This window comes from Girardinichthys multiradiatus, chromosome 12 (genome assembly GCF_021462225.1).
Source record: "Girardinichthys multiradiatus isolate DD_20200921_A chromosome 12, DD_fGirMul_XY1, whole genome shotgun sequence".
Lineage (NCBI taxonomy): Eukaryota > Metazoa > Chordata > Actinopteri > Cyprinodontiformes > Goodeidae > Girardinichthys > Girardinichthys multiradiatus.
Window position 1 is genome coordinate 20,662,344 of NC_061805.1, and position 21,365 is coordinate 20,683,708.

General features: G+C 36.8%; 2 protein-coding genes across 2 annotated transcripts; both read right to left on the reverse strand.

Moving 5' to 3' along the window:
* Nucleotides 1–689: 689 nt before the first annotated feature.
* Nucleotides 690–3,169, reverse strand: myl7 (myosin, light chain 7, regulatory). The gene is made up of 7 exons (XM_047381770.1): nucleotides 3,113–3,169; nucleotides 2,883–2,984; nucleotides 1,805–1,880; nucleotides 1,547–1,651; nucleotides 1,376–1,454; nucleotides 1,243–1,291; nucleotides 690–1,144 (listed from the first exon to the last, which is right to left on the reverse strand). The coding sequence occupies exons 1-7, from the start codon at nucleotides 3,113–3,115 to the stop codon at nucleotides 1,040–1,042; spliced, it is 519 nt and encodes a 172-aa protein (XP_047237726.1). The 5' UTR covers nucleotides 3,116–3,169; the 3' UTR covers nucleotides 690–1,039.
* A 1,390-nt stretch (nucleotides 3,170–4,559) lies between these two features.
* Nucleotides 4,560–10,765, reverse strand: gck (glucokinase (hexokinase 4)). The gene is made up of 10 exons (XM_047381960.1): nucleotides 10,598–10,765; nucleotides 8,666–8,828; nucleotides 8,387–8,541; nucleotides 8,131–8,250; nucleotides 7,939–8,034; nucleotides 7,729–7,828; nucleotides 7,138–7,321; nucleotides 6,435–6,590; nucleotides 5,397–5,630; nucleotides 4,560–5,222 (listed from the first exon to the last, which is right to left on the reverse strand). Exons 1-10 carry the CDS (start codon nucleotides 10,676–10,678, stop codon nucleotides 5,084–5,086), a joined length of 1,428 nt encoding a protein of 475 aa, XP_047237916.1. The 5' UTR covers nucleotides 10,679–10,765; the 3' UTR covers nucleotides 4,560–5,083.
* Between the last annotated feature and the right edge of the window lie 10,600 nt (nucleotides 10,766–21,365).

Here is a 21,365-nt window from a genome sequence, read left to right on the forward strand (position 1 = left end):
AGCCCTCAGAATTGTTGTGTGAATGACAAGAAGAAGCCCAACAGATTTAATTTCACAAGTGGAGCATTACAGCTAACGCTTTAATACTCTGCTTGATATTTATAAAATAAACTTTATTAGAAACTGTTCAGGGATTGTTTCAATTGTTATGGACATGGAGATGGAAACGAAAAGGAAAAAAATAAGAAGCAAGAAAGAGAGAGAGGTGGTGCAAAAAGGAAAATGGGAGCGACGGAGAAAAGAATGGAGGAGAGAAAGAAAGATAAAGAGATTACTGAAAAGGAACACCCAGAACAGACTTCTGTCAGTTCTGTAGCAGAAAATCATATGTGTGTTCTTTTTAAGTTGTAAAGTTCATGATACTGAATTTTTCCATCATGTCAAAATAATCCATGGCAGCCCGGGTGCAAATAATCATTTCCCTTTGACGATGAGTGGAGTAATATTAAATTCAGTCATCTTCTGTGTTACATTGACCATGTAAACCCAGAAAGGGGTCAGCCTATTGAAGCTGTCACAAGGTGAGGGGTGAACTCAACTCTGGACATGTTGACAAATCAATGAAAACCCGTTTATGCACAAGTTAAATATGCAAACACCACAACTAAATTTGATTCTATGACATTTTGAATAAATTGATAAAACAAAATATGTTTGTTTTCACAGTGTGGAGAACAGAGTCCATAAACTGGAATAAGTATAGTTTTTATTTTTTAAATATTTATTTTCAAAGATGTCAACGAAAGACACTTAATTCACTTTTAGAATCTTACCTACATCGAGAGGAATTTATTTGCAGTGGTTTCCAAGCCAGATTATAATTTTAGCCAAGTATTTAATGATCTTATTTTAGGAAGGAATCCAGCACTTTATTCTTTAAAATCTTTCACTGCAACATTTCCTAAAAACAACATATGGCAACATAGGGCAGTTTATACAACTGTTTGAATATATCAAACTTTCCACCATGTCTCCAACAATCAACAGTGTTAATTAATCCTAAGCAGCAGCTACTTGACTTCACAAATAGCTGGTCATATTAGGATTCCTCCTTCTCATCTCCATGTGTGATGATGTAGCAGAGCTGCTTGTAGTCGATATTGCCGATTGGGTCAATTGGTGCCAGAGCAAAGGCCTGCTCCACCTATATGTTAATGAAAAGACAATTTTTATGCTAAGTGTTATCAAATTATGATGACACCTCACTCTGTAAGTGAAAATATATAAATAAAAACAACTAACCTCCTCCGCAGTGAATTTATCAGCCTGGTTCATCAGTAATCGTTTAAATCTTTATAAAAAAGATAGACAGAGTCAAAATCTTGATGTCAAGTAGTTTTGGAGAATATGAGCTAAACAATAAAATAAATCTTACTCATCCTTATTGACAAAACCTGTCCCATTAGGGTCAAAAGGCTTGAAAGCAGAAAGTATAGTGTCTTCGGGGTCAGTACCTGAAAGATGACAACGAAAATCCACATGCATCATTTGAGAGTTCACTAAAGAAATTCTAATTGTAATATAAACAGCTATAAAAGCACTTCACCGTTGAGTTTCTCCCCAAAGAGGGTCAGAAACACAGTAAAGTTAATAGGACCCTTCCCTTCATTCAACATCTCTTCCAGCTCCTGATCCGTAACGTTAAGTTTTCCTGGTGAACACACATTAAATGAGTCTGATAAATAGCTGTACAGGAACAGCAGGGAACATCGGTGGATAATGCAACTGATTATTTATGATGCCTGTATTTATCAACATGCTGTGTTTTGTGTTATGCTATAAGATAAAAGATGAAATTAGAGACCAAGCTGAGCATAGGTTTCCTTCAGGTCCTGCTTCTTGATGACACCATCTCTGTCTTGGTCAATGCAGCCAAAAGCCTGTAGAGGAAATTGTTATGGTGAAGTATTGAGACGTGAAAAAAAAACAACATTTAGGTCTGAAAGTTAATAAATTTTTTATTCAATTAAAGTAAATTTAAAAAGCACAAAAATATATAGTTTTAACCCCTTCTAAATAAATCCAGTTTAGATTTGAAGCTTTGTTGGGCACACAAATATAAAATTAACAAGATTAATTTATTGAGTCCTAAATGTGAAATTTTCTATTCACAAATATTGCTTTAGCAGACTTAAGAATTAAAAATATATAAAATTATATGTATAATTACTGTTTGTATTTATAAATATTTTAAAAAATGCTTAAGTATCAAATTCATGTTTGAACCAAAGTTTGACTCTGATGACCTCCAAGCCAAGACAGATAGGTTACTGCTGTGAAAGGTGAAGCTTGAGGAAATAGTGATCAATGATCTTCGATTTCTGGTGACTTTTTCCATCTGATTGGTTTTCGTCCACGTTCACCACCCGTTAAGTAAATGTAATCCTCTTAAATTTCATGTCAATCGTTATTGCCCAATTTTCCTGAAATCCATGCACTTGTAACTCAAACGTTTACCTTAATTCAATTCCAAAATGTTTTATTAACCAAAAAGGGTAGTTAAATGTTTCTTTAATTCATCCAAGTTTCTTCAAAGAGAAAAGTAAGGAAAAAGTAACATGTAAGATAATGGATTGGCTGTCTAATTCATTAATTTCCCTTTAAGATTAATAAAGTATTTTGAATTCAATTGAATTGAATGTAACATGATCAGTGGTTTGGCTTGCAAAAGCTTGTTTTTTTCAGGAGAATATATTTTATCTTTAACAATTTACAATAAAATCAAAAACAAAAAAAAGAAGAATGAATCATGTTCTTTAGGTGACAACGCATATCTACAGTAAAGCAGGGGTGGGTTTATTTTACAAATAAAGTATGGCTGGTAGATTTTAAAACAAAAACAAGAAATACATTATTATACAGAACTATATTCATTACCTTACCTCTTTAAACTCTTGTATCTGTGACTGCTCGAACATTGAAAATACATTGGAGCAGGACTTTTGATTCCCCCTCTGCCTTTTATTGGAGGCCTTTTTACTTGCCTGAGATGAACACAAACATCCATAACATCTGCTTTTGTAATAGTAGAACGGAAAACCCATACAGAATCACTAATTTAATTTCCAGTGGCTAAAATGATCTAAAATAATGAAAAACCTTGAGGACTCACCATGTCTGAATGAATTCATGTAGACTCTCAGCTAAGGTGTGATGCCAGGGAGGGTTTTATGTAGGGCCCTTCTTATCAGGCACCCTCCTATAATAGCTTTCAGATGGCTGCAGAGCCCCTTACATGGCCTTTTGTGCTCGCTGTGTGTCACTGAGGATACTTGATAAGAGGTGAAGTATGCTGGATTACTCTGGGCTGGGGAGCACAGATATGGGCAGAGAGCTGTGAACAGACAGAGGAAAGAGACCTCCGGCCTTTGATAGGCTGTCAGGCAAACAATATAATTACTAATGTAAAACTAACATGTGCATGTTATACTCTACTCCATGCTTTTAGGAATTGTTTGACTGCAGTATTAGATTAATCATGTTTTGGATTAATAATGGTAATTATTATAAAAACGCTCAAATGTCAAATATGTATTATTTACGAAAGATTGTACATTGTGCCGTGTTTCGACTTGTTGTGGTTCTGGTCTCTGTTTAGGCCAGTGGACAGATATGAGATGTGACAGATTACAATGCTTGACGCAATTACAATAAGTATAACCTTTACCATCGCTGCTAGGGAACTAGGGAAGATCAAAGAGATCATCTGCCAAGGTCCTCCCAATTAGATTTTCATCCTTCTTGTGTCCAAGCTCGAACCATCCAATAAATTCATACTGCCAGATTTTCCTGCCCCTCTGGGATAAGTTGTACTGCTGCTGTTCTTTGTCAGAACATTTGGTGACCACCTTCAAAGATGTCAGAGAATATGTTGGCTTACTCAATCTGTGCAAACAGCAAGTCAAGCAATCAGCCTCCTTCAGGTATGATACAACCAGTTTGCATTCTCAAATGACGTTCTTACATAGCTTTTGAATTGTGTTACTTGTTTGGCAGTTTTAATAGGACAAACAGTCATACTTAAAATCATCAGCAGGTTTTCAAATGCTTGCCACCACGTTTCTCTTGACAAGCGCACTTGTTCTGATGAAACGCGCTTTTCTGTCTTCAAAAAACGTCCCTTGAAACAGTCTCTAACTGAAAGCCCTAGGTTTGTTTCTCGTGCCTGGAATGAGTTTTGTCCCTCACTCGGTTTTCTTCCTCAAAGTAAGAGACAAAGAGATAATCAAGAACAGGAAACATCATTGTTGCTTCATTGGTGTTGGCATCATTGGTGTGTCTCAGCCTCAAACCCATTCAAAGGGAGCAGCCATCATTTTTTTATTGAGTACTCCAATGACTAACATTTCTAGAGCAACTGGACTTTCACCACTGGAGTCTTGATCAACAGCTATTGTTTACTACCGACATTGCAAATCAACTCGGACCAGTGCCAAAGTTTATTTGTTGGACAACAGGTTTGACTGTGTAACTAAATGCTTTGAAGACATCTTATTAGGATAGTTGTGGAGTCAAGTGTTATAAGATATTTAATAAATAAGTCTATACAATGCAAAGTGCAATTTTTAATAATGATGTTTTATTTAAAGTTAAGTATATTTCATAGTTCACATAAGAAAAACGTACACGGTACATACTGACAAATTAAATAGGTTTTAAACATAAACCGTTAAATAAACAATAACAAAGAAATATTTCAATGCTCACAGACAGAATTACACATTAAAGCAATAAAATGGATTGCGTGCTAAATGACAAAAGTTGTTACAAAATATTTCAGCTGTACATCAGTCCAAAATCAGTCCAAATAACCAGTGCATGTATTTTACATGAGCTTTCATGCCATTTAAAGTTTCAAATGCAACAGTAAATGTGTTGTTTAGGGTCAGAAATGATACAATCGCTACAGGCTGATAAGAAACTATAAACAGTTTGTATTTACAAGGTATTAAAAGGCCTCCTTGTCCTCAAATCTACATGTAGCAAGTACTCTGTTCTGCTTTGGTCAGCAGCAGATCTTCAGAAAGCACTTCAGCTCCCAGAGTTTGAGCTTCCTCTGATATTTTTCAGAACACTGCTTTTTTTAGATGCATGATGCCATCTTAAAAGCCACTGCTGAGATAAGAGCCGCTCCACGCCCGCTGCCCTCCTCCGACTGCAAGAAGGTTATATCACTGTGAGGAGTGAGTTCCCTGACAACCTGGTGGAACCGGTCACAGAAACTGAAAAACCGAAGCACATCTGTCAGTATTAGGCAGTCTACATCTGTGATAAACTGATATTGCCAAAAAAAGGCATAAATGTTAAGTTTTGCCTTGATGTAGATATACTTGCACTCACATTTGTCAGTACTTTCCTCTTCTACAAGTACATATTTAGACAGTTAAGACACTTACTATGGGTGCAGCTTGTAGACAGATCCGTCAACCCCAACTGTGATTTTCAGGGAATCCTGGCCACGTTGCTCCCGCATCAGGTTGAGGACCCCAGCAAGGCCTGCGCCACACATATGAGCAGAGCGAGTGGAGACGCTCTCACAGACTAGCCGCACGATGTCGCAGTCCAGCTCAGAGGGAAGAACACCCAGTGAAGAGAGGATGTTGTAGATCTGCTTTCTGTCCCCAGAATCACTAGAAAAATATCAAAAGGTCCCAATTTACAAACTAGTTCTACAAAAAACATTTTCCTGTTTTTTGCTGTTTTTGAAAATTATATTTAAACTTTACACCAGAGCCCATATAAGTTAAAAGCAAACTAAGCAGCTGCATAGGCACACATAAACAGGGGGCCCCCACGAGAGGATTGTCACATAATTTAGCTTCACAGATGTATTTTTAATACCTGTTGAACATCAGTGGTGATGTTACAAAACAACACTTGTGATCATTATCACTTAAAATGTTATATGCATTTTCATGGTCATAATTGTACTTGACTTTTTTCAGAGTAAATATTTTGTTGCTGAATATATTAATGTTTAAGAAGTAAACTAGCTATTTTTATGGTCCACCTTTAAACATAATAAAATATCTTAACTTGCAGCAATCTAGTAAAGAAATATTTTGCCAAATAAATATCTATTTATGAGATGTAATAATCTTAAAGTGCTATTGATTTGTAAATCATAACAAATGAATGTGATTTATGGCCCCATACAGGTTTGAGTTGGCACTGTTTAACACATCAGTGCTTATTATAGATATCCCTCTTAAGCTCTCTACATTTTGGCAATAAATGACAGCTGTGAAAAACACACAATGGGTTTTCTATAGAAACACTGTTTTCCAGTCTCGTGTCCTCAGCAACAAAGTATCTTTTTTTATTTGCTTGAAAGCATCTGTAGCCTAATGACTGCTTCCCATCAACCCGCATGTCTGACATTTTATGGGTGATATCAGTAAAATGTTTTTCCATCACTCAATGCTGATGCCTACCTTTCCACCTGTGAGACAAAGCACGTCTCAAAGCTTCCTCGTGTCATCAGCTGCTCTGAGGCTTCGCCGTTAAACAGCAGGTTCTCATTCACCAGCTTCATCAGGACGAGCCTCACCAGCTCCCCCATGTACTTCCCACTGATCACCTTCTCATACCTGCATTGGACAATAACAAGAGAAGACAGAGGGAGATATGCTATTAAAAAGAGGATGAAGAACAATAAATGTTTCAAGATTGAAGATGTGTGTTTTGTTATAAAGATTAGGAGACTGAGGGTGGCCGGATGAGGAAGCAGACATCAAGGCTAAGGCTGGACTCAGCAGTCAGTATAAAAGGTAAACAGCCATTAACCTCACAGGCGATACAGCAAGAAGCCAAAAGGGGTCATTAATCTGACATCTCCACCTGCCGACTGACCAACCACTGACGTATGAAAGCTCTATCCATTTGCTAACATCCTGAGGAAAACAGCTGGTAGCTTGGCAACTTCACAGAGAATACAGTTTAGAGTCAGGTGAGTACTGCCATAGATGGATGATTAATTCATAAAAAACACCACAAGATGGGATTTGTCTTGACCCTTGTCCTGATTAAAGTCAGGCAATAAAATAGGAAGGTTGCAGAGCTCGGTTCAAATGTCTGTGTCTGTGTACAAGTGGGAAAGTGCTGAATATTTAAACTTAATGCATCTTTTTTACTCACAACTGGCGTCCAGGGTTAATTGAGGCCTCGTCAACGACTCTGTCGTACTCAAGCCTGAACTCCTCCAGCTCGCCATTGTCTCCAAACGCCCCCCATTCTGTGTTTACACACATCCGGCCCTCCTCCCCTTCCACTAGCTCCACAGTCCTCATCTCCTCCATGTAACAAGCATTACAGCCAGTACCTAAAAGAAAAACATGAAAACATTAGTTCCTGTAAGTTTGTGAGGCATCATTCTGTATTAAAGTGAGACTGTATTTTTCTCTATTGTCTCACTTTCTCAATCTTTCAACATAAATCTCACTTAAAATAAGGAAACATTTACACATTTAGTGTATTGCTGGATGTTAGAGCGCAAATAAGACTTGCACACAAAGTATAGTATGAATCTCTAAAGGTAAACAATAAAGAATTGACTTAACTTTTTTCATGAGAAAATATTGTTGACAAAAACTTATTGTGTACTCATTTTTTTTTAAACAATTTTTTTAAATACTGACCTAACCCACATTCCTGTCTCACTCCAAGCTCATTGCAAAAGTTGGCAACTGTGATGAGCATACACACTTGCACATATTTATATGTTCTTACCGACAATCATCCCGACTTCACAGCTGCGGTCCTCGTAGTAGCAGGAGACCATGGTAGCCACTGTGTCATTCACCATGGCAACTACATCCATCTCAAAGTCCTGCATGATAAGGTGAGATTGTAATGCATTAGAATGTTCTATTTCTTATACAGATGATAATCTTGTTTATAAAGAGAATATATATATATAAAATATATAAATTTACTCACCCCTCGTCTCTTGATTGCATCTCTGAGCAAACCAACAACATTGTTCCCTTCTGCCCCAGAAGCCTTGAAACCTTTGGTCCAGTTAAGCAAGATTCCCTGTTTGAATAAAAAATTAGTACCCTTAGCTGCATGAACTTTACAATAAGAGGGGTGTTTTTGTTGGCTATCTAACAAGTATAACAATATCTGTACCTTATCAAGGTCCTCATGTCGTACAGGGAAAGAAAAGGTGAAACCCAGAGGAAGCTTCTTGTGCTTAATGTGGTGTTGGTCCAAAAAATCAGACATGCACTCTGCTATGTAGTCAAACAGCTGTAGAAACAGAAAATAAAGGATATTAGAGCACAACCTTTTGAACTACTTACATTTTTAGAGATTTCAAACTAAGTGCAGGTGCAAGTACAATACTACAAATGACTAGTGGTGTCAAGATAAGGTTGTCACTGACCATTTCAGCAGTCCCTGTCATGGCATCTTCAGGAATAGAATACATTTGGTTCTTTGTCTCCACCTTGAAGCCCCTCTCTTCATCTTCGCCCACTTTCACAAGCATCACGCGAAAGTTCGTCCCTCCAAGGTCCAGAGCCAAGAAATCTCCAACTTCTGTCTCGCCAAATAAGAACACATTCTAATTTTACATTTGAGCCTCAAAGGCAATAAGCCACTTCAATTTTTTAGAAATCAAACAATTGTTTCTGCGCCCTCTGTGTAAAGAGTGATTACTTACCTGATCCTTCTGGGGTGGAACAGACATATGTTGGAAGCATTTTGACACTGGCCTCTTGGTGGGTCTCCAAACGCAGCCCTCGAATCATTTCGTACTGCATCCTCTTCATGACTTCTTCCAGCTCCTTTTTGTTCAACCTGAACTCAGACAGGATCTGCTCCACCTGCAGTCAGACAAGAATAGAGCAGATAAGAGGCAGCACGAAAGCAGATTGTCCCAACTGTCATGCTTTTGTGATGGACAAATTTTAGTCAGCCTTTTAGATAAGAGTTGAGGTTAAGCCCCTGACCAAAATGTAAACAATGATTACGTTTCTGAAACAAAATAAGATGGACAAAAAAAAGATTTTCCTTTTCAAAGTTTACCATAGCATAACCAACTCATCTGCAGCATTTTGAACCATCTGCAGATGAGAGAGCAAGGACTGACATAATTACATTAATCTAAGCAAGACAAGATAAAGTGTGGATCACTGTTTCAAAGAGTGGCCTGGACATAAAAGATTTCACTTTTGCCAACTGCCTTAAATGATAGAAGCAGGACTTTAAAATTGCTCTCATTTGGCTGTCCAATTTAAAATCCCTGTCTAACTTAAAACACAAACAGTTTGTTTAAAATATGCTGTCAGGGGTCCCGTGGTGGACTCACAGGGGCCACTTGGTCCAAACACTATCACCTTTTCTTTCCATTAAAATTTAGGAAGTTTAGGGGCAGCCAAATATTAATTTTAATTGAAATGCAATTCCATACCTTCTAAGTGTGGAACCTAGTGGCAATTAATACAGGGGAAAAAGCTGTGGCCCTTGAACTGAGCCCTGTGGAACCCCAAATGACAGAGGAGCACAGGATGATTATAAGTCTAAAATGTTGACACAGAAGGACTGACCAGCCAGATAGGATCTAAACCAGTCATCTGTCATTTTGTATACTACTTCTTCAACAGTGGGTCGCGGGGAAGCGACCCACTTCCATTGTGGGTCGCGGGGAATCTCTATGTCAATGGGCAGGAGGCGAGGTAGACCCTGGACTGGTCGCCAGTCCATCACAGGGCAGATCTAAACCAATTAAGCGCTGTTCTGAGTTCCCACTAAGTAATTTAAATGTGATAATGAAATGTTGTGGTCTACAGGGTCAAAGGCAGTTGTTAGATTAATACCAAAACAGCATAGTCACCATAATCGCATGCCTAAAAGATGTCATCTATAACTCTTGACAATGCCGATTTGGTTCTATGGGGAGTTCAAAACCGGGCTGATATATTTGCAGAATGCCAGTTTCATCCATGAATGACTGTAGTTGACAAAATACAATCTTATTTTTGAAACAAATGGCAGCTTAGAAACGTGTCTGTAATTAGCCAACAAAGAGTGATCTGGACCAGGTTTCTTAAAAGAGGTTAAACTACTGAGTGTTTAAGTTTAGCATGGACCACATCAGTGGACAAACTCCAGTTTATATTGGTAAAACGCACTGTGCAATACTTGAAAAGACCTCACTAAAAATCATGGAGGATCAGGATCCCCTGAGGAGCCTGATGGCTTAAGACGCCTCACCCCATCCTCTAAAAAGGAGAGTCACATGGCTCAAACTGATTAAAGACAGCAGAGCAAGGGGCTGAGACAGAATGGTCTGTGTCAGGAGATGTAAGAAGAGCACTTTTGGTGGCAATCTTTAAAAAAATAAATACATAAAAAAACAATTTCACATTTCAGGAGTGGTTTCCAAACAAGGGTTCTATGGAAGGTTGAGAACAGAGTCAGTTGTGTTAAATAACGCACAAAGATTATGTCTGTTGGGTGACAGATATTCTTTTTGCCTTTTTAATGACGTTTTGGAACTGACACCACAATTCTTTCATCATTTGATCCTTAAGGCAATCTCAGTCTTCTGTACATTTTCTTTTCTATGCTGCAGAAAGAAAGCAAATCTTACCATGCAGATTTTTTCAACCACATCACTGTAGCTACCAGGCAACTTCACCATCTGGTCGAGATGACTGGTAATGCACGGCATCTTGGAAGGTTTGGTTAAAAACGAGCTCGGGTGTGTTTTCTAAGAATAGAGAGTGTGTGTCCAGCCCATGTGTGTGGTTGGATCCAGAGTCGGTGAAGTGTGAGTGTCACTGTGATCCCCTGCCATTTTTATGCCTAGGTAAAGTGGGCTGGATGTGCTCAACTGCCCTCCCCTTTTCTCAGCCCCATCCCATCTGGCGATGAAGGTTTAAACATACACACACACCCACATTGGTTCAAAGATAATAATTGTTTAGAAAGTCCTGAAAATAAACCCAAATCCTCTGTTTGAACTGATTTCAAATATTTAGTCCAAGGTCAGTGCACAGAAGCTAATTTTAATATGACTGATAATTTTAATAATGTAATTGCAGTTGTACAATCAATGTTGCACTTTGTCAACTATTTGTTATTTCAAAAAGCTTGAGTAGTAACTTTATGTATTGAATACATAAAGTTATTTATATGTGAGTCAAAGTAAATAAATAAATCACCATCATGTTGGCTTTTTCAGATGCAATCTATTTTACAATACAAATTAAATCATCAGAACAGAAATTCAGTTATAAAACCCATCTTCCCAATATTGCGTAATACTGCATGTTTACTCAGTGGGTCAGAGAGTTCCACGTTAGCATTTTTAAAATTAGAAACAGACCTAAAATTAAGCCCTGAAAGGAGTGAGTGACCTCCAAAGATAACAGTAGGATGATAAGGATGAAGGTCTCCTGTTCTTATCAAGTCAGGTAGTTTAACAGACGACGGGTCAGAGTTTTTTATAGTTCTAACTGAGGACTAAAAAAAGTAAAGTAAAGCAAACCTCTCACCCCAGTACCCTTACTGCTAGATGTCTGTGTTAGGAAGCTTTTGAGATGTAACATAAACGTAGGTTTAACAGTCCTGCTGAGAATTTCAATTATCAACTTTTTTGAGAGGGATAATAAACGAGTAAATTGTTTAAACATACATTTGTCCTGCAAAATTGCCCAAAACCTATTTTAAACAAATTTATGGATTCTTCATGAAAGATTATTGATAAGACAAAGCTGGGTTCCATAAAATGTGTTGTACTGATGCAAATTACTACAAAATCTCCATTTTAGGCCACCATCTTGCATTTGATTGTTTAAATCACCAAAAAATCCTAAAATTACTGATGTGCTGAAAAACCGAAGATGATCATTTGCATCGCAAGTCAAAGCTTTGACCTTTAACCTACAAATAGATTTTATGTCAGATGTTTGTTTGAAGGAATGAAAAATATATTTTATTATATATTTTTATTAGAATTGTTAGCCAGTTTTAAAATTTTTGTTTTTTATTTCAAACAATACCCTAAGTTTTCACAGGTTAAACTAACCAGAATTCTATTTGATTCCAGGAGTTTTGGTATAGAGAATATGTATATTATCAATCTCACAATTTTTTCTGAAGATTTCAGCAAGAATTAAATCATCATTAAGTTTTTCTTGACTTTTACCAACCAGAACAACTCATATTTATAACTGTCAAATGTAAAACTACAGAAAAGTCTGGTTTACCTAAATTACAGCAAAGCAGCAAACCTTTTGGAATTAGGAAATGTAAAATATCCCAGGCAGATTGTACAACAATCAGACACAAAAAGTACCCAGTTTGTGTTGCAACCTTTTACTGAAAAGAGTTGAACATGTGCCAAGTGCTTGTCAATAGCTGATTTTCCAGTTAATTTAACCCGCTCCGGCTGTTTGAACAGAGACCTGCCTGATGGATCTCCAGCTGTCTCTGACAATGTCAGCTGCAAAACCAGAGTAGAGATTACAGTCATGAAAGTAAGACTAAATTTGTGAGCATTATGCACATACAGGGCTGCCACTGACTACATCATATGAGTGTGGGCAGATGTGAGGAAAGGGGTTACATCGAGATAAAACCCTGAGGTGATTGATCTTCCTCTTTGAAAGACTCTTTGTAGGATACTGTTCATGAATCTTCTTAATTGTCATTGTTTTGCTTCCAAATAGTAAGCTGTGACACATCATTAAAAAAAAAACTAATTTAAATATGATATATAACAAAAGCTATGGTCTTTGTGGCCATAATTTTAATCCTAATTTCCCAGGTATATTTAGAGAGTGAAAGGTGAGGGGTTAGTAGTTCAAATCATGTCATTTAAATTATGTAATGCTTTCGCATTATTCCACGTAAATCAACATTATTTTTGACTTCTAATTTTCAATTAGGAAAAAAACAAAACTATTATTTAATTGAATCAAATTGCCCTTAGCTCTTCGCTTTGTGTGTGCCTGGTTGGTTGTCCTCTGTATCTGTGTTGCCATGTGATGGACTGTCCAGAGTGTAGCCTGCCCCTCTCCCATTGATGTTTGGAGACAGGCACCAGCTACCTGCAACCCAGAAGGATTAAACAGGTATAGAACATTGATGAATTAACTGAATACACATCTGCTGCGTGACTTGTGTTTCTTAAAAAACTGTAGTATTCGTTTTCTGATTTTAAGCATGTTTTCATGCCTCCATGTTAAATTACTAGGTGACCATAACTGGAATTAGACCAGATCTCCTTGCTCTTTAGCCAAGATGAGATGATGGCCATGATATCTAACAAAACCACAGGGCAATTTTCATCCTCACCAGTCAAACCTGAATGATCCTAAGTTCACATAAAGAAGTGCTGTGTGATATTTCTATATGCAGCACCCTCTACTGGCACCCCTGGTAAGAAAGAACTTGAAATAAATAGTTGTTATAGAGAATTGGCTCCCCCAAGATGTTAGTAATTGCTGCATTTCTTGACCTTTGGATTTATTTGTACCTCCCTTACCCACTGTGCATAGTGGCAAAATAAACCGTGGGTCACCATCTAGCCTTATTTTTTCACAGCTTCAATTATGTAAAACTTTTAAATTATTGCTCTCACTGAACATACAGCCAATTATTGGTGAGTAGCTATTTCCTTGTAGACATTTCTTAACTTTTGAAGATCAACATACATTGGCCTTACTTGAACGGCAAGTTCTCTGGTCTCTCCCATTTTGAAAAGTGGGCAACTGAATCATGTCACATTTATATCCTAGGAAAACAAGATATCTGATCAACCTTAATAAATAAGTAATAAAATGCAAAAATGCTTTGGTTGTGTTTGTTTTATAACAACTGTTAGCAGTGCTAATAATTTTGGATTTGGTGATTTTGTTAAAAACAATTCACTTTACAATTTCTTAACATTATTTTCCACACTTAATGTATGTACTCAAATTAAAGGTGTGGTTTCAAACACTTAAGTGCAAAATAATGCTACTGCAATAGAAATGAATTTATTATTAGGCTTTCTAAACATTTGCAAGGGGTGAAAACAGATGTGAGGTAAGTGTGTGCAGTTATGAAATGGCCTGAATGGATCCTCTACTCTCTGAAGACCATAGTCATCTGGATTTATGTAAGTGATGAAATTTCCAAACGTATTGCAACATTACCTTGAGAACTGTTTAATTATTTGCACACACTCACACAGCCTCTCCTATCTGTAAATCCTAAAGGCCTGGCCCCTCTGATATGATTTTACTTATGCAACCTGTCATGCTACTAAAGGTTGTAAATGAGGTGTCGTACCAGGCATTTTTATTAAAAGTCAGTACTTAGTTTTTTTGTTTCTTTTTAAAATCATGTTGCAGACATCATTCTCTCCAACTTTTATTGAAAACTGGTTTATCATAATTTTTATTCTAGGAACTAGGCTCCTTGGTTTCAGATTATTCAAGTCTGTCCTGCCTTTAAATTTCGACTGTTACCTTATTCATCGCTTCACAACCAGGGTTAAATCCTGACTGTCCGGCCAACCATCAGCGATCTCTCGTTGGAGTTTGAACTTTCCCAAATTTCTGCTTCTAATGATGATTTGCTTTGGAGTCCGTGCATGAAATGTAAAAAAAAAAAAAAAAATCTCTTATCCTTTAATAGGATATGGGCCAACCATTATGAGACCTTTATGTCCAGCTTTTGAGCTTAGGATTTACACGTTTACATTTCTGCTGTATTGTCAGTCAAATAAAATCACTTGGAAAGCAGGCAGACAAAGGCCTTATGTATTCTTCTCCATTCTCACAGGGATTTGCCTTCAAAAGCACAAGCACCCCTTCTTGAAGATATCAGACATCCACAAAAATCTGTTCAAGGAAGTAAAGAAATAAATGCAGATGTATCTTCATCCGTGTGCACAGGCTACATTACATAAAAAATAAATCCTTTTCTTCTTTCTTCATTCTCGTTCCAGTTAGTCTCCATGTGCTGAAGTGCCATAGCTTTCAGTTAAAAAAGAGAAATATCAACCAGACCCTTCATTCCACAGATAATACAGGCATGATTAAAAAAAAGATGTATATATATTTAAGGGACTAAAAAAATAAGATAACAAGCAAACCTCCCATTTGTGGCTGAACTCCTCACTAATTGTAATGTTTCAGTTTCTTAAACTAGCGCAAGTTCTTGGAAACACACTTCCTTTCTTTCCTCTGGTGTGGCTGATCCAACAGATGCACCCAAAGGCTTAACGGTTTCCACGTTGTGTTGCCTGGGAAATTACCGACAGGGACACTTGTGACATGGAAAACATTTACTTACCCCTAGGTTAAGTGGCCAGGAGGAAATTGTTAAATGGAGCAAGATTACCACAGGCAACATCAATTGAAAGGACCATGTTTTGGTTGAAGAAACAGCTGGTTGACTAACAAAAAAATCTGTCTCAACCCAAAAATAATTAATTAATTGAACAAAGTGAATCAGTAATAGTACATTAAAATAAACAATTACATATATTATTTATTAATGTTATTTTATACAGTATTTGGTTTTAAACTAGCTTCAATTTCATTATATTTTGCCTCTAAGGAGCTAAATTTATTTCAGTCCTTAAAAGTGGTTTTGATCAACAGCTTTGCAGGTTTTCTGAAGGTCTTTCAAAATAGGACTTTGGTTTCTTTTTGGCCTATTTTCTGAGGAATGCCGTTTTCAACTTGTTAGGGCTTGGGAGATATAGGACTCCAGAATGCAGACCAGAAGGCAGCATGATGGTAAGTGCCAAAGAGTTAATAACAAAAAACTCACTCACTACAGGAGGCAGGAACAAAACAAACGGGCAGGCAAGACAGGCATGACATGTTAAAAAAACAAGACTTGGTTTGAGAATGTTTCCACGAAGAACAACTGAACAGGAGTGTATATGTGGAAAGTAAACCCGGTGGAGCTAGGAGACAGATTAGTTTGGGCAGGTGAACCAAATAAACTTAATTGACAGACAGAACAAAACGTGGCTGCAGCAAAAACAGAGACTCTTGAACACAAACTAACAGAAACTAGAAAAAACATGAAGCAAAAGCATAACCAGATCCAAAAACCAAACTTGACAAAACATGAACAAGATGACAAAACTAAAGCATCACCAGGAAAATAACAGAAGCATGATTCAAAATCTAAGAAGAATAATAACAAAAGAACGAGTCAAAACCTTAACTGTGAAAAACATAAGAAAAAACCAGAAACCAAAAACCAAATCATAACACAACTAATATATTTTTCTGTCAAAACACATTTTTATCTCTGTCAAACTTTGTTATCTTTGGTATTTTTAAAATTCTCAGTGAACAAAATTTGAACAAATTATGTATTTGTTACAAGCTTCTAGTAAAGTATCTAAAATCTGATCAGTGCAGACACGATACTGGTTTATCACTTGAGTTCACAAGGCAGTTCATGCCTGAATAATTCAAAGGTCAGAAAATTCAGAGGTCTAATAAATAATAAAGCGTTGCCCTGGACTGACAATTAAAAAAAGGAGCAGCCAAGGTTCAAATAAAAGCATTAAAATGTATTTTGAAGGTTTGACAAAATGATACTCAAGACCATTTCAGAACATTTCAAGAAAGTCAAAGGGAAAGTCAAAGGCATATGGGATGAGTAAAGACGTTAAAAATATTGCATCATCTGAAAATCTTTGCTGAAAGATGATTACCCAAAGGACCCACTTATAGTTGGCTTTAAGTTCCTCATAGAAGCAGATATCACTTACTACTAGAACCATGCTGATAAATTACTTGAAGCATTTTACTCACTCTATATGTTGATGATATGTTAAGACTAATGCAGAAAGAGGCATGTACAGGCACAGAACATAAATTTTAGGGCTTATCCTCTTATTAAACCCTAAGGGGTTTTAGAGCAGTTTCCGCCTGAAAATTGCATACCTTAAATAAATCAAGTATAGCTCCACAGTTATAAGGCCTACATGCAAACTTCTGGTACCAGTTTAAAGATAAGACTTTAAAAAAAAAATTTCCAGTGGAACCACAATTGTAACTGTTTCTATGTCTGATTTATTTGTGATTAAACACTGAAAAAATAAACATTTTTGAGCCTCGCCAAAAGTTTTTTCTAAATCAACAATGCAAAACACTATGGAAATCCTTTGCAATTCCTAGGAGAAACCCCAGGTTGCATTCATCTTAATCTTCACTATAACTGTAGCAAACTTGGACTGAATAAGTTGAAGCATGTATGCAATGTGCCAGGCGGAAATAGCAGTTAGGCACCTCATAAAATGGAAATAAATGGGAATCTGGTCAAATAAAACTATTGATTTCCATTGTAGGAGTCTTTCTGCATATGACATAGCCTTTTGTCATGACATTTACTCTGTGTATTATCAAAATGTACAGTTGCAAACATAACTGGAAGCTAGCAGAGTAGCACGCAAGCTAGCAGCCAGCGGACAGCAACCAACAGACTGTAATGTGCAAGCGAATTACTTCACCAGAGAAGGTGCTAGAAAGACATTATGCCTTGTTAGAAAGGTGAGTGTCTCTAGTTTGTTATGATATGAGACATGTGGGGCATGCTGCAAAGAAGGGTGCTTTTTGTACCATTTTGTTTACAGAGTCAGCAATGTCTGAGGGACCTTAAAATGATATTGCCTGTGTTGAAGTTCAAAACTAAAAAGTATTCATGCAAAACTCATTTGGGGAATTATATTGTGAAGATTAAAACCTCCTCTTGTGATATATTTAAGAAAAGAAAAATGGTGGAGTTTTATAGACTGCCAAAAGGGGGCGTGGTCTAACTTAAGAGTTAGGTGAGTAAATCATTAAAAAATGATTTCTTACTTATTTGCCAGTCCATTTTTTTTTAAAATCTACTCAAATATTTTAACTAATTTACCACCCAGATGTAAAACTCTGCAAATTATAAGTTACAAGTAGGACCAACTGATGCCAGAAGATAGCAGTGCAGTAATGTAAAGTTTGTTGTGGGACCTAGTGTCAGTCTTGAAAGAAAAGAACAACAAAACATTTGTTTTAAGACATTAAGTTTGGTGCCTGTTTCATCATGGCTGTTTCCCAAAAACAATATTGACTTTTACTTTATAGTGAAGGAAAAAAACAGAAAACCCTTAGAATAAATAGAACTGTAAAACAGTACCAAATAACTCCTATTTGCAGCTAATTTCAGATATGTTTTTGATGGTCCAAAATAATTAAATCTCCACGAGTTAGCAGGTGTTTTCATATTTTCTGTAAAGTTATTCTATATATGCTGAAAATTATATAATGTTAAAACAATTTTTGTTTCTTATTGATATACTTATTTCTGGCCCAATAAAAATTAGCTTAATTTTGAAAGGTAATTTTATCTTTATCTTTTTATGATGTACTAAGCACAGTGGAACTGCTGGAGAATGGCAACAACCCATTCATTCATTCATTTGTGACAATTTCAACACTGAGGAGGTATCACAATTCTAGTTTTGACAGGTTTGGCAGTTTTATGAAAAATAAATAGTATTTATTTTATTTTGTTACATTTTGATTTGTGTTTACATACTCTAATTTGGTAGGTGGGGCTGTCATCTGTTATTGCAATCTACCCCAAAACCCAAAGGGGAAGAGGAGTTTCAGTTCCTTTTTCATTGAAAAAACCTTTGATTACAAATACAAAGAACAGAGCACAGAATATGTAACAAAGTATGCCAGGGGGATAGGCTTCTACAATCAATACATTTAGTACAAATTAAAAAAAAAGAATAGTCATTCACAATATTCTTGTCCTACAGCATTCATGTGTGTTTACAGCTTTTTTCTCTTCTTTCTCTTAGAAATAGCAGATAAATATAATTTTATTTCCTTAACCAAAACTGAAAAAAGGTGAAGATGATGAAAATGTACATTTGAAATTTGCCAAATAATATAATTGGATTAATTGCCATTCCTCTGTTTATATTAATATTCTCTCCATGAAAACCATGATTAGTGTGCTATGACCTTACTGAAAATTTTGTATCAATATTACAAATTATTAAGTTAATACATTCCTTTCAAGATTTCTGTGTGATATGACAATTCCAATTTTTTGCTTATTTCTGGGTGCTCTTTGCAACATTTACAGTTGGGGTCAATTGCTTACATACAGTGCCTTGCGAAAGTATTCGGCCCCCTTGAACTTTTCAACCTTTTTCCACATTTCAGGCTTCAAACATAAAGATATAAAATTCTAATTTTTTGTGAATAATCAACAACAAATGGGATACAATCGTGTAGTTGAATGAAATTTATTGGATGTGTCAAACGTTTTTAACAAATAAAAAACTGAAAAGTGGGGCTTGCAATATTATTCGGCCCCTTTACTTTCAGTGCAGCAAACTCACTCCAGAAGTTCAGTGAGGATCTCTGAATGATCCAATGTTGTCCCAAATGACTGATGATGATAAATAGAATCCACCTGTGTGTCATCAAGTCTCCGTATAAATGCACCTGCTCTGTGATAGTCTCAGGGTTCTGTTCAAAGCACAGAGAGCATCATGAAGACCAAGGAACACACCAGGCAGGTCCGAGATACTGTTGTGGAGAAGTTTAAAGCCGGATTTGGATACAAAAAGATTTCCCAAGCTTTAAACATCCCAAGGAGCACTGTGCAAGCAATCATATTGAAATGGAAGGAGTATCAGGCCACTGCAAATGTACCAAGACCCGGCCGTCCCTCTAAACTCTCATCTCGAACAAGGAGAAGACTGATCAGAGATGCAGCCAAGAGGCCCATGATCACTCTGGATGAACTGCAGAGATCTACAGCTGAGGTGGGAGAGTCTGTCCATAGGACAACAATCAGTCGTACACTGCACAAATCTGGCCTTTATTGAAGAGTGGAAGGAAGAAAGCCATTTCTCAAAGATATCCATAAAAAGTCTCGTTTAAAGTTTACCACAAGCCACCTGGGAGACACTCCAAACATGTGGAAGAAGGTGCTCTGGTCAGATGAAACCAAAATCTAACTGTTTGGCCACAATGCAAAACGATATGTTTGGCGTAAAAGCAACACAGCTCATCACCCTGAACACACCATCCCCACTGTCAAACATGGTGGTGGCAGCAGCATGGTTTGGGCCTGCTTTTCGTCAGCAGGAACAGGGAAGATGGTCAAAATTGATGGGAAGATGGATGGGGCCAAATACAGGACCATTCTGGAAGAAAACCTGTTGGAGTCTGCAAGAGACCTGAGACTGGGATGGAGATTTATCTTCCAACAAGACAATGATCCAAAACATAAAGCCAAATCTACAATGGAATGGTTCACAAATAAACGTATCCAGGTGTTGGAATGGCCAAGTCAAAGTCCAGACCTGAATCCAATCGAGAATCTGTGGAAAGAGCTGAAGACTGCTGTTCACGAACGCTCTCTATCCAACCTCACTGAACTTCAGCTGTTTTGCAAGGAAGAATGGGCAAGAATTTCAGTCTCTTGATGTGCAAAACTGATAGAGACATACCCCAAGACTTGCAGCTGTAATTGCAGCAAAGGGTGGCGCTACAAAGTATTAACACATGGGGGCCAAATAATATTGCACGACCCACTTTTCAGTTTTTTATTTGTTAAAAAAGTTTGACACATCCAATAAATTTCATTCCACTTTACGATTGTGTCCCACTTGTTGATTCTTCTCAAAAAATTAGAATTTTATATCTTGCCTGAAATGTGGCAAGAGGTTGAAAAGTTCAAGGGGGCAGAATACTTTCGCAAGGCACTGTATATTTTATCATGAACTGACTTTGTGTAACAGTTTAAAAGAAACAACTCTCATTTTGTTGTTTATCAAAAAATTCTGATGAAGTGTCCACCCCTTTTTCCACAGTGTATCCGGTACAAAGTTTTTCAAACAGAAAACAGCTAAAGGTACAGAAATAATATCTTATTGAAACAGAGCATGCATAATTTTGTTAGTTTTACAGAAGAAAAACATGTTTTATAAACGGTGGCGTCAATTACATTTAACAAGGATTTATCTTCATCAACATCATTATTTCTAAAGAGTTCACATATTCCATTAGTTACAACATCAAACAAACACATTATCATATTCTTTAGGAGATACAGGAAGGTTATACTTGAGGCTGAATTAATTATAATTTAGTAAACATCAATTTTTGTTAAACAGCTGACCGACAAGAATGCTTTACTTGTTGAAAGGATGAATTTACCTGTGTCCAGTTAAATAAATTCTGAGGAGAAAAATAATGTTTATATATAAGTGCCTATGAAAGAAGTCCTTGTGAAATGCAGTTTTACTGGTATTTTTAGTTCCTTGTCCATTCTGGTTCACGCTCCAATTCAGATAGGTGGCGGTAATAGGGACCAAAAGCTGTTTGTCG